General features: G+C 40.3%; 1 protein-coding gene across 1 annotated transcript in view; it reads left to right on the top strand.

Annotated features, from left to right (window-relative positions):
• Positions 1–15579, top strand: part of ash1l (ash1 (absent, small, or homeotic)-like (Drosophila)) — a 42595-nt gene extending 27016 nt beyond the window's left edge. Inside the window, exons 18-27 of the mRNA XM_017715356.2 lie at positions 734–788; positions 2044–2176; positions 3022–3294; positions 6240–6326; positions 6574–6664; positions 7280–7418; positions 7906–8078; positions 8380–8546; positions 11028–11511; positions 12755–15579. Of these exons, the coding sequence (XP_017570845.1) occupies positions 734–788; positions 2044–2176; positions 3022–3294; positions 6240–6326; positions 6574–6664; positions 7280–7418; positions 7906–8078; positions 8380–8546; positions 11028–11511; positions 12755–12846 (1694 nt within the window). The 3' untranslated portion in view covers positions 12847–15579. The remainder of the gene's footprint in view (positions 1–733; positions 789–2043; positions 2177–3021; positions 3295–6239; positions 6327–6573; positions 6665–7279; positions 7419–7905; positions 8079–8379; positions 8547–11027; positions 11512–12754) is intronic.
• Positions 15580–17132: the final 1553 nt, after the last annotated feature.

The following is a 17132-nucleotide window of genomic DNA, read 5'->3' as shown; positions in this document are numbered from 1 at the left end:
GATGGAAATGTATTTGAAATCATTCACTATAAGAGAAATGCTCTATGTAATGTACCAGCTGTATGATGAATTCTCAACAGTAAATTGCTGCCATTTTATCATTATTCCCCAGCCATTTCCTCTGTGAACCATTCTGAACGCATTGCTATCAACACGGGTGCAACATTTGTAATGATGGGTTTGCACAAAATGTGCACCATGAGCATCCCAACATTTCTTTAAATGGAGAGTGTGCCAGTATGACACAAGCACTCACTACTTGTAAAGCTGGACAGGTTTAGTTCATTAAATTATGATAATATTTCACCTGGTTTGCCAAACAAGCACATTTGCCAACATGCACTGTTAATTAGAGAAATATGCTGTTTACCACACTCTCCAGCAGGCTTAATATAATCTCTCTACGATAAACATAGATACAAAATGCTAACGCTGCACTGATGTAGGTCAGATCGGCAGGTGCTGGATCCCTTTGTGTAAGAGCTACTTTTACTGAAAGGCCTCAAGAGAGGGAGGGAGACTGCATGAAGTTGGTGGCTTCATATAGATTCATCTGAACAGTCATTTTATATGTTGCCAACCATGGTGGTCGTGTTGATCTGATACAGTTATGAAATAAGACATGTTTGACTTTACTTATTATTACAAGCATTGAAATAAATCATTATGTCCCTCAAACACACACACACACGCCTTGTTCTGAGAAATTTTCTTCTTCTCTTTCTCCATCTAGATTCAGCTGGCCAGACGCTTGCTGCTCCCCTGCTTAATTTGCCTTCTAGGAAGAGGTATACTTTTGATCATTTACTGTTTTAATCTGCTCTGTTTGATCACTGTTGTCCTAAAATAGATTCATGGGGGTGTGTTTTGGGTTATTTAGCCTGTTTCTTGATCAAATATAATATTCAGTCTGGAATACTGTATGTGTATTAGTAATGGGTGGTGTGGCCAAAAAATTATATATATTTCTGTTTTTTTTTTTTTTTTTCTTTCTTTCTTTTTTTGAAGTAGACATTAAGATGCTTTTGTAAACCTCATTCTGTAGAAAAAAAATGTGTTAAATGTACAGAAAAAGTAAAAAGGAAACTGAATGATGTGTAGATAAACCTAATTCAGTATGGCTTTAATATACTAGCCCTGTGGGTCTGACAAAAACATTACTAAAGCTTGTTTTATGTCTTAATTTCTACACAACTCGGCTTGGCTTATTTGTTATCTTTTTGTTCAAATTTTACTTTCCCCCTTAAATGGAGCAGTTTTTATATTCCAACACCTGTACCGGTGTCTGAATGTAATTGATGCATCATTTAGATGTAGAATTTAAATAAGAAGCCAACTTCATCATTGTTGCATTTCTCACGTCACAGTACCAGCTGTTCCATGTTTTTTTCCATGCACAAAAACCAAGAACTTTGTTTGATACCTCTGAATGCTCCTTTTTGAGTACCAGAGTAAACAGAAGTGCTTAGATGTACATGTAAGGCTTAGGCTAACCCCAAAAGTCCATCCATTCCTTTATGCCTGCTGCTTTGAAAACAAACCAGGTTGGTCGAGGGATTGCTTTTTTTTGCTGCATTTTCTTCATTTGAAACCTGATAGAAACGTCCCTGGTTTTGCTGTTTGGCTAAACAGGCTAATGAGGTTTACATTGCTTGTACCAATTGCCTTTGGTATAACAGTTATGGCAAAAGTCATATCTGAGAAAGAATTTCAAGCAGTGTACTGGATAAAACTGTGCTCCCACACCCACTGCTAAGACCCCTACAGAAGCAGAGTAGGTCAGTAATTAAAGGAGTGCAGTGTGTTGGAGTAGGGGAACACAAAAATGCAGTAAACTAAACCTAGAAACAGAGCAGTAGAGAACACTAAATCAGCACCTTAAACTGAATCAGCAGTAATGAACAGAACCAATCAGAGATATACGTAATAGTCACAGTGACACATGAATCATTAGCACTTTTGATGTTTTGGGGGCTTACAAAAAAAAATGTAAATATAAAAATGTATATATAAGTGTGTGTGTTTGTGTGTGTGTATTTACAGGAACATGCAGTATTATGAGAAAGTTTCTGACCCTCTGGACCTCAGTACCATAGAGAAACAGATCCTCACTGGACATTACAAAACCGTGGAGGCCTTTGATGCGGACATGCTCAAAGTGTTCCGCAACGCTGAGGTCAGTCTGACGCCAGCCGTCTTTTTTTGTGCAATATGGATGTACCCATTGACACAAGAGAAAGATCACTGGCAAGGCTGCTGACGTCCAACCTCATTCATTTCTCTTGTTTGCTAGTTGAAAAAAGTGTAAATGGTATTGCATGGCCTTGTAATGCATTGCTTTAGTCTCAGTTTCAACTGTTGCAAATAGGTAAAACTCAACCAGCAAGAAAAGGCAATTATTGGCAAATATAACTGTTCCCCAATGCTGTTTGACAGCCATAATAAATTTGGCTAGAGGTCTAATCTTGCTACACCATCAATTTTTAGGGATGCACCTATACGGAATGTCAGGCCAATATCAGTAACCCATAATCTTTTGTCCAGTTTATAGCAAGTTTAGACTATAATATATGAAGTGCAGTAAATATCACAGGACATGACTCTCTAAAGGCAGACCATTGATTAACTTTGCATAGTCATAACATTTACATTCAAGAGTTCAGAGTACATTCAGAGTAAGAATGTATGAAATTTAATTTTCAAATTTAACATTAGGAGTCCTGCTGTGGTCTCTTACTGGTGTATTGCAGTGGTGTTATTTACTGTGCTATCCAAAATGCCGTTACAGTAGTTACAGTATTTGCATCAGTGCTTTGGCTATGTATGTACATTACATATCTGCTACCAATATATCTTATACTGTTAGTGTTCTTTTAGTTAATTGTAATTAACTATTTTAAATTTAATTAACTGAGTTTAGTTATATTTAGTTTTATTAACATTCAAATGTTACATAATTTCTATGAGTTAATACTAATTTAATATTTAATTTAATATTAATCTGTGCTCTCCCCTCTAAAGAAATACTACGGCCGCAAGTCGCCTGTTGGTCGGGACGTGTGCAGGCTGCGTAAGGCCTACTATGGCGCACGGCACGAGGCTGCCGTCCAGATTGACGAGATTGTGGGCGAGACAGCCAGTGAGGCTGACAGCTCCGATTCTCTGGAGCGTGACCACGCCCACCACCATCACCATCATGGGCCCGGCAGCCATGACAAGGATGACGACGTAATCCGCTGCATCTGTGGCATGTACAAGGACGAGGGCCTGATGATCCAGTGTGAAAAATGCATGGTGAGTCCTGCTGCTGTACGCCATTAGAGATGCGTTTATGTGAAAAAAGACTAGTCAAGCCTTGTTTTGGTGGCTCACTATCATTTATCACAGTAGTGTCTACGTTACAGTGTATGTATATTCACACATTCATAATGGTGTGTCTACTGCTATGTCCTGATTGAATCTATAAGAACAGATTTAGCTCTTTAGGTCTAATTAACATAATAACCGACTGTTAATAGAAACATATCTGTCAGACAATGATTTCTACTCATACCCACACTCATACTCTCTTAGAAATGTCTATAGTTACTCAGTCTTGTGTAGGATCAAGCTAAATGCGTTTTCTTTTGAGATTTACAAAATGTGAGCTAAAATCATTTGTTCGCTAAAGCGTTAACTTTATAGCTTTGGAGCTGGCCTAGCCAAACTTTTCACAATGTGATGATTCGCATTTCATGTTGGACATAAAAATATGAGCAAAACCACTCATTCTATAGCTGCTAGTATAAATACTAATAGAGCTAGCATTATAGTTTTGAGGCTATTTAACTGGAGAACTCTTTACAAAATGATTATTCTAAAAATGGTAATCGACATGAAAATAGGGTTCTCTATTACATTCTGATGCATTAAATGGTCATGTACCAATTATCTTCATTGTCCTCACCTGATCAAATAGCTAAATAGAGCTACTTATGCAGCTTTATAACTCCAACTGAACTCAGACTCGGCTCAAACTCAAAGTACTTGCTGATGTGTCATTTTACATGATGTTGGCTTGGTATGATTCATAGTGTGTTTTCGTGAATACATTTCTGCTTTTTTTATTTATATGTAAGCTTGAGTTGTAAAATGAGAGTGACATTTAATGGTGTGTCTACTGCCAATTACTGTTTGACATGAGCAGTGCGTGTGCATTTCTACAATGGCAGTCAAAGATGCTGGATCTGTCACTCAGTCAGTGACCCAGTAAATGACAGTGACTCTTGTAGGCTAGTTGAGCAGTAATGTTAAGTAAATGATTTGTGAAGTAACAACATTGTTAAATGATACGTTTTTTTTGAGGAGGGGTCTTGCCCATAAGCAACTAAAGTGCTGTCAGGGTGTCATAGGTATTTTCAAAAAATTAGTGGAAATCTGGTTTTGTGTCCAGTAAATAGAGGTTAAGGTTGGCCTGCAGAGCTTGTTGGGCAAATAATGTACCCAGTGTTTTCAAGGAGCTTACTTGTGTTTTAAATATTAAAACAGTATACAGTGGCAAGAAAAAGTAAGTGAACTTTTTGGAATTTAATGGTTTTCAGCATTAATTTGTCATAAAATGTGATCTGATCCTTATCCAATTCAAGCATATTGACAAATATAATGTGCCTAAAATAATAGCACAAAAAGTTTTTGATCCTTCATGTCTGCATTGAGAACAACCATAAAAACCTCACGGTGCTAGTGGATAAAGTATGTGAACCCTTGAATTAATGATCTCAAAAAAGCTAAATGAGTTTGGAGGTGTGGACTAGAGCTACTTTGACTGATAAAAACCACTCAAACTTTTTCAAACTTTGCTCTGCACAAGAAGGATTTCAGAGGATCTGTGATCAAAAATTGTTGATTTACAAAGCTGGAACAACCTCGAGTGACGGCCAAAGATTTGAAGGCGTCATTGTTACAAGCAAACGTCTGTGTTCATGAGTCTACAGTCCGTAAAACCTTGCAGGTTGTCTGTAGCAGGACGCCATAAAGGAATCCGCTGTTACTACTAAGATTATTGCTGCACGCCTGAAGTTTGCGAAAGAGCACTTTGACACAACGGTACTGGCAAAATGTTTTGTGGACAGATGATACTAAGATTGAACTCTTTGGAAGGAACACACAGCACTACATCTGGCTTTAAAAAAGGCACTGCACATCACCATGAAAATATCCCAACCGTAAAGTATGGTGGAGGGAACATCATGATTTGGGCCTGCTTTGCTGCATCAGGGACTGGCCAGCTTACAGTCAATGAGGGGAAGATGAATTCCCAAGTGTATCAAAAAATTCTACCAGATAATGTGAGAGTGTCTGTACGTCAGCTGAAACTCTGTAGAAGTTGCGTGATGCAACAGGACAATAACCCAAAACACTGGAGCCACTGAAGTCCACAAGAGAATGGCTTATGATTCCTCCTGAACGATGTGCAGGTCTGATCCACAGCTGCAGGAAGCGCCTGGTTGAGGTTATTGCCAAGGGGGAGTCAACCTAGCTATTAATTCCAAGGGTTCACTTACTTTTTCCACTACCACTTTGAATGTTGAATGAGTGTGTGCAATAAAGACCTGCAAGATCATATTTTTTTGTGTGTTACTATTTTAGGCACATTGTATTTGTCAATACACTTGACTTGAAGACATTGAGATCAGATCACATTTTATGACTAATGCAGAAAACCATAAAATTCCAAAAGGTTCATGTACTTTTTTTGCCACTGTATGTTTTAAATTAAAATTCTCTTCTGCCTCATGTTTAACTGGAGTGAACAGACATTCACCCACTGTTTTTTGTTATTCATGTGCTATAGGAATCAATATTGATTATCAAACTGTCCTCCTTTCATTCCTGTGTGCTTGTTCTCAGGTTGGCCCATGTAAACAGCAAATAACTTGCTAATGATTGATTGCCAAGTTTTGCTAATTATAGGCCAGTCAACAAGACTCTCAGCTAGACCAGATAGTTAAAGTCTAAGTTGCTATTTTAAGGACAAACAGAGAAAGGTCATCCATAGGTCTCAGGAGCTTGGGCCAGACATGTAGTACTTAAGATTGATTAGCATTTGTAGCATTCTTAGGGACCATTTTCCTGCCTTAACTGAAAACTCTTTTAAGAATCTTTAACTGTGGGTAGGAAAGAGGAATGTGACAGCAACCATAAAATCTGTCCTCTTTTTTAAAACATTCTCTTTCTCCCTTTCTCTCTTCCTTTCCTAGGTCTGGCAGCATTGTGATTGCATGCGTCTGGAGGCAGAAGTGGAGCATTATCTTTGTGAGCAGTGTGATCCTCGCCCAGTGGACAGGGTATTTAACCTTTTCACCCCTGTTACCCACGACCCTGATCCTTTTGCGTTCTTTGACCCTGACTATCATTGCCTCTGCCACAAAAAAAACCTGCTGAGTTGTATGAACTGAGTTGCTACTAAGTTTCTTTAGTACTGAAGTATTAAAGGGACATTCAGTAACATTTATGAGTTGCTATATAATGTGACATACTATATAATGTGTCTTCCTCATTTCCTTTGTTGTCATGTTTCTTCTCACCCAATAGGAGGTCCCCATGGTGCCTCAGCCCAGTTACGCCCAGTCAGGCTCCATCTACTACATCTGCCTGCTCCGAGATGAGCTGCTGCTACACCAAGGTATGTTTGTGGTTGTGAGTGTGTGCATACGTGCAGGTGATAGATCTGTTACGAACTGAGCTTTTCTGAGCTTTTTTTTAAATATTAGCAATACTTAGAGAGCACTGACCAAATGCATGTTTCATTAAAAAAGAAAATTAATTAGGCCTGTTTTAATTTGATGTAGTGCAGAGCAGCATGTTAAACATTGAATAAAAATCATAGTACTAATAGACTTTTAATTTTTAAAAACCTATTAGTAGTAATTTTTTGAAAATGTTGTAGTTGAAATGTTGTAGTTGAAATTTTAAATATTTTAGTAGTATTTTTTTTAAAATGTGGTAGCAGTGGTTCTTTTATTTGGTCTGTTTCAAGTTAACAAACCTCTGAAAAACAGGATGTCATGACGCATATCTTAAGAATAAAAATCTCAAAGTGATCATGATGTTACAGTTTTTCCATATCGCCTAACTTTATTATAAACCTGTATGTTTCACTTCTGTATGTCTGAGTGTGTTACTGAATCAGAATGTAGGATGTTGAGTGCATATGTAACCTGTTGAAATACTGATGTTTTATTATGGTTTTTGACACATGCTTATTTTATTTTGTGTGTTTTGTGTTTGCGTTTTACAGGTGATTGTGTGTACCTGATGAGGGACAGCAGACGCACTCTGGAGGGCCAGCCCGTGCGCCAGTCCTACCGCCTCCTCTCCCATATCAACAGAGACAAATTGGACATCTTCCGCATCGAGAAGCTCTGGAAAAATGAAAAGTAAGTTCTCCCATTCACATTTGTGGAATTTTGCAATATCAGACATTTGCTCCGCTTAAAACCAAAATTAGCTACAGAAGTTTGTTGGTACGTAGTTCACTGCAAACTGCTTTGATTCTATGAAGCTGGACTTTCATGGTGGGAATTTGGTGACCTCTCTGGTGGAAATGCCTAATTGCATGCAACGTGCGGAAGAACATTTTGTAATGTCGGCTGTGCTTCGGGCCCCTTCTCTGAGTGGTTGGATCTGAGGATAATTTCAAACTGGACCTTCTTTCTATGCCTGTGCATGTGACAATAAGACATATGAGTTATGTATGACATGGCCTTAAAAAATCTTTAGAAAAGCCTCTGACTTTTAAATGCCTTTTTCAGGTTTTACCAGGTGGCTCACAGCAGTGCATGGATGCCATATTTATCAAAAAATAAAAATTAAACTTACTTTTTTGCTTTTGAATGTGATTTTCCTTCTCTTTCTCTCTCAAAGGGGTGAGAGATTTGCCTTCGGTCATCATTACTTCCGCCCTCACGAGACCCACCACTCGCCCTCACGCCGCTTCTACCATAACGAGCTGTTCCGAGTGCCTCTCTATGAGATCATTCCTCTGGAGGCAGTGGTGGGGACTTGCTGCGTTCTAGACCTGTACACCTACTGCAAGGGTGAGATACACTTTTCACTCTCAATAATGCACTGACTTACAGAAATAACCTAAAGAAACTCACTGGCATATTGGCACATTTGTGCTGGATTTAATGTTCTGTGCTCATTGCCAGGGTGGCATTCTCTCCTTTACACTTGCTCAGTCACACAGAATGACAATGCCAGAGGGATTCTTCACTCTTATATGGGAAGAAGTCATGCCTGGCAAATATTTTACATGCGCACAAACACACACACACACACACACTGTTTTACTCTTTAATTCTCTGACCTTGTCTCTCTCTGAACCTGTGCGCTCAGGTCGGCCGAAAGGTGTGAAGGAGGAGGATGTGTACATTTGCGATTATCGATTAGACAAGTCTGCGCACCTCTTCTACAAGATCCACCGCAACCGCTACCCAGTCTGCACCAAACCCTACGCCTTCAACCACTTCCCCAAGAGGCTAACACCCAAGAGGGATTTTTCGGTGAGTAGGAATTGGAAGTTTCCTGGTTCTGTGAAAGTTCTGTTGATCTTGATTTAGTGATGTGATTACAGTATGATTCAAAGATTGATGCAAAAGATACTCAATTATACGTAGAGCTTATTGACCACTGCTGAAATAAAACCTTGCCATTCTTCTGATGGTCACCTTCTGTGATCACTATTCCTACCTAGACCTTGGTATGTTTTTGTCACCTCAACATGACTAACCTTGTGGGTTTGGTTGAATTTGGACATTTTTCAAATATTTGTTGCACTTGGTTTCAAAGTCGGGCTTCTAATAGCTCATCTCTTAGCATTAGGAGATATTTGACCTGCATCTACCTATGCTTTGGGTTTTCTGCTCACTTTATTCTTCCTGCTTACTTTTTAATTTATTTAACTGCACTAGAGGTCCATGAGGCCAGCATTATGTAGTTTGTTTTTATATTTTATATTTTTGTGTTTAAAAACTTTTGTGTTTAATTGAACAATGATGTTCAATTAAACTGATAAATCAGCAAAAGTGCAGTGGAAACAGTTAATATTTTAGATAGCTGAAATTAGATGTTTTGTTTTTGCAGATCTGATGATTGTCATTTCACTACACTGTGAGATGTCTTAGCAGGTGCTGTCTACAAAGTTTTATTTAGTCTGGTTGGTGGCAGTGGTGGTTGGGCTTGGGGCAGGTTCACACAGAATATAGATGAACTTAGGTCAGGTTCAACTTCAGAACTTAGGCCCAGTTAAGTCTCATGCCCTCTTGATGCCAATTTCAAGTTTTAACTTGGTTTTTCCTTTTATGTCAACCTTTTGTTTTTGTAGAGATATCAAGATGCAGTGTATAAAGTTGATTAGCCACACCATGAAGTTATGGGGAAGAGTTGTTGAAGCAAGGCTAAGGCGAGAGGTTCAGATCAGTGAGCAGCAGTTTGGTTTCATGCCCAGAAAGAGTACCACAGATGCAATTTTTACGTTGAGAGTGTTGGTAGAGAAGTACAGAGAAGGTCAGAAGGAGCTACATTGTGTCTTTGTGAATCTAGAGAAGGCATATGATAGGGTGCCAAGACAGGAACTGTGGTACTGTATGAGGAAGTCAGGTGTAGCTGAAAAGTATGTTATGGTGGTGCAGGACATGTATGAGGATAGTGAGACAGTGGTGAGGTGTGCAGTTGGAGTGACAAATAGTTTCAAGGTGAAGGTATGGCTACATCAGGGATCAGCTTTGAGCCCCTTCTTGTTTGCAATGGTGATGGACAGGTTGACAGATGAGGTCAGGCAGGAGGCTCCATGGACCATGATGTTTGCAGATGACATTGTACTTTGATGGACATTTGGTGAGAGTAGAGAGCAGGTGGAAGAGAATCTGGAGAGGTGGAGGTTTGCACTGGAGAGGAGAGGAATGAAGGTCAGTAGAGACAAGACGGAATACATGTGTGTGAATGAGAGGGAGGCAGGTGGAAAGGTGAAGATGCAAGGAGTAGAGGTCGTAAAGGTGGATGACTTCAAATATCTTGGGTCAACCATCCAGAGCAATGGCCAGTGTAGAAAAGAGGTGAAGAAGAGGGTGATGTGTGACAGAAGGATAGCAGCAAGAGTGAAAGGGAAGGTTTACAAGACAGTAGTGCGTCCTGCTATGATGTATGGTTTGGAGACTGTGGCTCTGTCTAAAAGACAGGAGGCTGAGCTGGAGGTGGCGGAGATGAAGATGCTGAGATTTTCGTTGGGAGTGACAAGGCTGGACAAGATTAGAAATGAGCAGATCAGAGGGACAGTGAAGGTGGAGCAGTTTGGAGATAAAGCCAGAGAGGCCAGGTTGAGATGGTTTGGACATGTGTTGAGGAGGAATAGTGGATATATTGGGCAAAGAATGTTGGAGATGGAGCTGCCGGGTAGAAGGAGAAGAGGTAGACCTCAGAGAAGGTTTATGGATGTAGTTAGGGTGGACATGGAGATGGTTGGTGTGAAAGTAGAGGAGGCAGTGGATAGGGCAAGATGGAGGCAGATGATCCGCTGTGGCGACCCCTAAAGGGAGCAGCCGAAAGAAGAAGAAGATCGAGATGCAGTGTATCAGCTTAGCCTGTTAGGGAGACCCTGTTTATAAACATGTTTAATAGACCAACATTTACGACAAGTTGGCAGTTGAAATGCTTATTTCATGAGAAATGAAGTCTTTTTTCATGAGAAGTCTATTTAAGTTATGTTATGAACTTTGTCCTACAGCAGAAATTGTGGTTTTTGCTGCCTAACTATGCCTAGTCTGGGATTAGAGCAGTGCCACCTGAGGCAGTGGAGATTAAGGGTTTTGCCCAAGGGCATAACCAGGTATACCCAGTTGGTCTAGAATTTGAACTCAGAACCTTCCATTTTTTGGCTGACTTCTTCGACCACTAGTAGCCTATTAAACAGAAAAGAATGTCACCTTTTTTCCTCCTCTGACTTGCATGATCTCATGTCCCGATCTCATCTCTTCTCTCTCTCTCAGCCTCACTTTGTGCCAGATAACTACAAGAGGAATGGTGGGCGTTCAGCCTGGAAGAGTGAACGGTCCAAAGGGGCAGCAGCCTGCGATGAAGACCCTTCTCCCAGCGGGTCATGTGACCAGCTGTCTGTGGCCTTCTCCAGAGACACAGAAGAAAGTGCGGGTAGAGGAGCAGATGAAGAAGTAGACCGAGCCCACGAGGACTCCTCCTCTGCACTGACCACGCTAGCACCACAACAGGAGAGGAGTAGAAGCGCAGAAGAGGAGGATGAGGAGGATGACGAAGAGGTGGACGAGGAAGACGAGAGAAGGGAGGTGGAGGAGGGCTCCACGGAGAGGGGAGGAGGCACAGAGATGGAAGCTCGCACCTCTTTGTCACTTTCGTCGTCACCCTTGCATCCCTCCATTCTGGGAAGAAAGGAGGCACAGAGGGAACGGCTGAACAAGATACTACTACACCTGCTGCATCGGGCACCCAGCAAGAATGGTGAGAAAGAATTGACAAAGTTCAAAAGACCAGGATTTGAATCTGGAAACCCTGTTACCAGTTTATTATGTACATCCACCTTGTACCTATACTGGTCGTTTTGTCTGTTACACCTACCATATAGGTGAACTTACTGTATTATTATTGACTGTAGTCCATGACGTGCTAGACCCCGTTTATGTCTGGTCATTTCACGTTACTTGCATCTGGGTTGTAACCTTTTTAACCCCGTGCGTTTGCACTTGGTAATCAAATGTCTCCAATTAGGTTGAAATCCAGCTGCTATATGATGCGTAACATGCAAATCAGCTCATGTACGACCACCATAAAAAAAAAAGGCAGAAATCAGCTTTTTTCTGCTATTTATTTCCTTATGCTGGCTTTACACCAAAATTTACAAGACGATAACAGTTTCGAATAATTAGCCTCCTGTATTAGTCATCATGCTCATGTATAATGCGTGTTATAATGTAATGAATTGTGGTGAGGTGATGAATAATGAAGCTAAGTAAAGAACAACTAAAATTTTAATTTTATCTAGCTTGGTCCGATAAAGGCTACTGAGTTAAACTCAAGATAAATATTATAGTGGGAATCTTATCCAGATGCAGAGTTGGGAGAAAACAGATGCATTGACTCTTGTATATCTCAGACCAGCTCTTGAAGTGGTAAGAATGATCAGATGTGTTTGAATCTGTTTTTTTAAATGTGTCTTGGGGAATATTTACACCAGCATTTCTATATGGATAATCCTGATATAATCCTGATGCTCAAGATGCATAACATGATCAGGCATGAACAGGGTCTTAGATGCAGGTTAGCACAGTGCTCTGCAGAAAAGAAGGTCTTCAGGAGGAGGGTTGGTGACCAGTGCTGAACATGTAAGTAACCTGTGATTGAGCTCATTAGCTTATTAACAGGCACCTTGTTGGCTGGATCAGGTGTGTAGAAGAGGGAAAACACAAAAGCGCGGTCGCCAAGACTGGGAGGTGTGGAACCCCTGCTCTACTCCTTCATCAGTGGTTAGTTTCTCACCACAGAGCCACTGTTGACTAGATATCTTTGGTTGCCCAGTAGTGACGCTGAGTAATTTTAAACCTACAGAGTGCACGCTGAGTGTAGCTGATAAAATGGCCAGTGAGTGCAAATACAAGGTAGATGTACGTAATAAATTAGACAACTACATGTACCATGAAAATCTGTCTTATCAGCAGTTTAATGCCCTTTAAAATCTGTCCTACAGCGATAGACGTGACTTATCTTCTTGAGGAGGGCTCCGGCCGTCGACTGCGCAGACGGACGCTTGGGCTGAGTGACTTTGTGAGCAGGAAGTGATGTCATCAATGCTGCCTGAGGAGCACAGCCCCCTTTTTCTTCCACAGCAAAAAAAAAAAAAAGAAAAAAGAAGATATGCAGGAGGGGCGACAAAACAGCCGAAAGAGGGAGGAAGGTATGAGAGGAGAGACGCTGGGAGGGCGGTGACGTACCTATATTTCATACTTCTGTCCTTCTGTTCGCTCTCTTTCTAAAGGAGGGTGAAAAAGGAACCTAGCCTAGCGTAAGTGCACAGGACACAGCGATCAGAGAATCCTGTTATCACCTCGATGCGTTAAAAAAAGTACGATGCAAAGACTCAAGTGTCAAGGACTCAAATAAACATAGGAACATATACTCCAGGCGCTTTAAACTGAAGAAAAAGAAGAAAAAATTATTTAAGCCTTGAAATTCAAACGAACATGTATGAACTATGACTGAGTTGTCATCTAACGGTCTTACAATTTCTGAGCATCACCAGAGGTCAATGTTTTCGAGGCAGCAAGTGGTACTATATACATTCTGAGGCCTCTGTGAATGGACCGGTCAGGACATTCAAGTGGATTTAAAGAGAAGACTGGGAGGACAGTGCCCCCTGGCTGTCGGTAACGACAAACATACATTTACAGAGAACTGAGAAAGAGGAAGAGGAGGAGTGACATAGGAGGTGCAGTGTAGCGCACAGACACTGCCCGTGGACTGGGAGGAGTGGAGAGCGAGGAGGAAGGGAGCAGCAGAGAAAGAGCAATGGCTAACTGCACTTTTTTTTTTTTTATTATTATTAAATATGTTTAACAACATGGACATTGTTCGCTCCCAGAGGTGTACGTACGGACGAGACACACTAACACTAGACACAGTATTGAATAATACTGCGTGATAAAAGCAAAACAAATGAATATAATCTCTTTTTTTTTGTTTGTTTTTCTGTCATACTGTAATTACATTAGGAATGAAACAGGGCGGCTGGGGGTGGGGTGTTCTGTTATGGGAAAAGCGTGACGTTTAACTTAGTTTAGCTTCGGTCTATGAACGCGTGGAGATTGGTCCGTGAAGCAGCCAGCCCTGCCCCGTTTTTGAGTGTTTGATTCACCAGCTCAACAGGATCGTTAACCAGTGGGGGTGCACTGACTTTAACTGTAACGCCTTAGAATGCCATGGTCTTGACCTGTGTGTGCGTGTATGTGTGTGCGTGTGTGTTCATTTGTTTGCGTGCTGGCCCAACTGTATGTAACCCGTCAGAAAAAATTTCAGACAACATTTAATAGATTTTAAAAAAAAATGTAAAAAAAACAAAAAAAGGGCTTGACAACAGTTGACAAAATTGGTGAGATATAACACATCCTGTGATGTCACATTTTCTGTGGGAGGAAGTTGGGACGAGTGCGAGCGCTGGAGGGAATTTAGAACGTTACTTTTTATTTTGTCTTTCATGTTTTTTCGATGGCCATGGACAACGTTTCTAAACCAATTGTAATGAGATTTTTGCTTATTCTTTCCCCCCTGCATCAGCTTTTTTACACAGAGAGATATCCCTGCCCCTTTGATGGACTGACAGAAAAAAACAGAGAATAAAGGAGAGTAATGGGGGGAGAAACAGACAAAATAAAAGGAAAATGTATAGTGCCAAGCTATGTATATATACAGACAGGAATATGTGAGAGATGTCTCCAAAAGCAATATCTTGATAATGGATTTTGTGTATTGTATTGTACAGGACTCAACCCTATATGTATTATTATTATTATTATTATTATTATTATTATTACTATTATTATCATTATTATTATTATTATGCCATTTGTATTGATATATTTGTTCATTTAAGCTTGGGCTGGAGGATGAAGTGGCTGGCGAACGTTACGTACATTTCTGGTTGATGAGCAGGAAATGCAACTGAAATCTTCAACTCATGAAAAAAAACAAGAATCCCTGAACTGACAGAGGAGCACGGTCAGATGCACTCGAGTGGACATCACAGTGACCCCAGACCTGACAACTGTCATTGTAATTATTAATTTTTAACATTATTCTAATTATTATTACTTTTGAAGGGGGGAGAAAGAAAAAAGCTACCCCTCGTTTTTTGCTGCAAAGTGTTGAACACTAAAAAAACAAACCAACGTAAAAATGTAAAAAAACGATATTTTAGATGGAAACAAAACAAAAAAAAAAACAAAAAGAGAAAAAAGAACCTGTCAGCTGAATATCATGTTCTTAATCTCCTTTTTCTTTTTTTTTTTTTCTTTTTTTTCCTTCAAATTGGAAAAAATGGTTCCTTTTTGTGATAGCGGTCATAATTATGATGCTTGTATTTCTTGTATTTGTGTGTTTTTGTGTGATTTGTTTAGTTATTTTTAGACAATCACAAAAATAACATGCAAGCATTGTATATGGACAGACTGACAGACATTTTGTGTTGTGTACAGTTTGTCAAAACTTCTTCCACTCTGGTTAAAAGTTTGTAATTATGATTCTAAAAGTCATGAAAATGCTGTTGGTTTTTACTTTTTTTTTGTTTTATATTCTATTTGTTTTGTTTTTTTGTTTGTTTGTTTGTTTTTTAATAAAAAGCACTACATTGTTGTGAATATACCTGCCTGTTGCTCATACATTTAGCCAAGAATCATGTGATAGTTCTTTACTAGGTCATAACTATTGATACTCAAGGTATACAGTCAAAGCATATTTTAATTGTATGGATAGTCAATTAATACATCTGCAAATAAAGTGAATTTTAACTATTGAATAGAACATTTACATTGTGTACCGTTATTTGAATTACTCGGAGTCCTGTGCTCTTATCTGCGATACAGCGTTAGAGGTGCCTTGTTCTTCTGCTCACTTTACCTGGCCTCTACATCCATTTCATGTGTGGACAGATGTTAGCAGAAAAGTTTTGGGGGGGTTGGTAGGGAGGGAGGGGGGCATATTAAAAAATCTTGACAAATCTGTGGGCCAGAGAAAACAATGTTTTATTCCATTTTTCATTAGAGTGGTGCTACAATCCCAACTAGCCATCGTTTGTTCAAAATACACAGAACTGCAGCAGTAAAATACAGGCACTTGTAGTAGAGCTTGAAATATTACACGAGTACTATACAAGTTAAGAATTGAAACGTCCCCAGGACCAGCTGAAATGCATTTTGGTGATACGACTGGTGTGGAAACATAGAATTGTGTAGAACTGAGGCGGAACCACTGTCCCATAGATTATTGTTGGAGCAGGAGAGTCAGAACGCGCATTACGATGTAGTGCATGCTGGGGACTGTAGTGCAGCGCATTAAGAAACGGGCTAATGTTAATAGAAAATTAAAACACTTCTGCAGGCTGGGAGAAAGGATTGTGTCGAGGGCCTGATCTGGCCCCCGGGTCTCGTGTTTGACACAAGGGACAACCCCCATTTCTATTCTTATTAAATAATGGGATGAAATCTCATAACACATTTACTGAACCGTTTGAAGGAGTTCTACATTTTCACCTGTATAACTGCGCTACTGAAATTCTTGCCATCTGTTACTTTTTGGGGTCTACTTGTTTGTCATTGTTGATCTAAGCGTTTATATAAAAATAGTACAGAACAGTTTGTATGTATATACACACACGCTGACCAGCCTCTTCATTAAAACCACCTCGTTTCTCCACTCTGTCCATTTTATCAGCTCCACTTATCATTCGGGTGTCCTTTGTAGTTCTACAATTAGACTAGTCCATCTGGTTCTCTGCATACTTTGTTAGCCCCTTTTACCCTGTTCTTCAAAGGTCGGGACACCCTTAGTGTGTGTTGCGCTGGTACGAGTGGATCAGACAGCAGTGCTGCTGGAGTTTTTAAACACTGTCCACTCCATTTAGACACTCCTACCATGTTGATCCACCTTGTAGATGTAAAGTCAGAGACCATAGCTCATCTGCTGCTGCTGTTTGTGTTGGTCATCTTTTAGTCCTTCATCAGTGGTCACGGGACGCTGTCGGCTGGATATTTGTGGCTGGTGGACTGTTCTCAGTCCAGCAGCGACACTGAGGTGTTTAAACACTCCAGCAGCACTGCTGTGTCTGATCCACTCAGACCAGCGCAACACACACTAACACACCACCACCACGTCAGTGACACTGCAGAGCTGAGAATGATCCACCACCCAAATAATACCTGCTCTGTGGTGGTCCTTTGAGGGTCCTGACCACTGAAGAACAGGATGAAAGGGGGCTTGTCTTCCCTGTTACTGACTGATAATAATGCACAAACTTTGGTTCATGCCTTCATTATGTCTCGTATTGGTTACTGTAGCTCCCTCTTCGCTGGCCTCCC

Source organism: Pygocentrus nattereri, chromosome 1, assembly GCF_015220715.1.
Source record: "Pygocentrus nattereri isolate fPygNat1 chromosome 1, fPygNat1.pri, whole genome shotgun sequence".
Lineage (NCBI taxonomy): Eukaryota > Metazoa > Chordata > Actinopteri > Characiformes > Serrasalmidae > Pygocentrus > Pygocentrus nattereri.
This window is presented reverse-complemented; position numbering and strand designations above follow the sequence as displayed.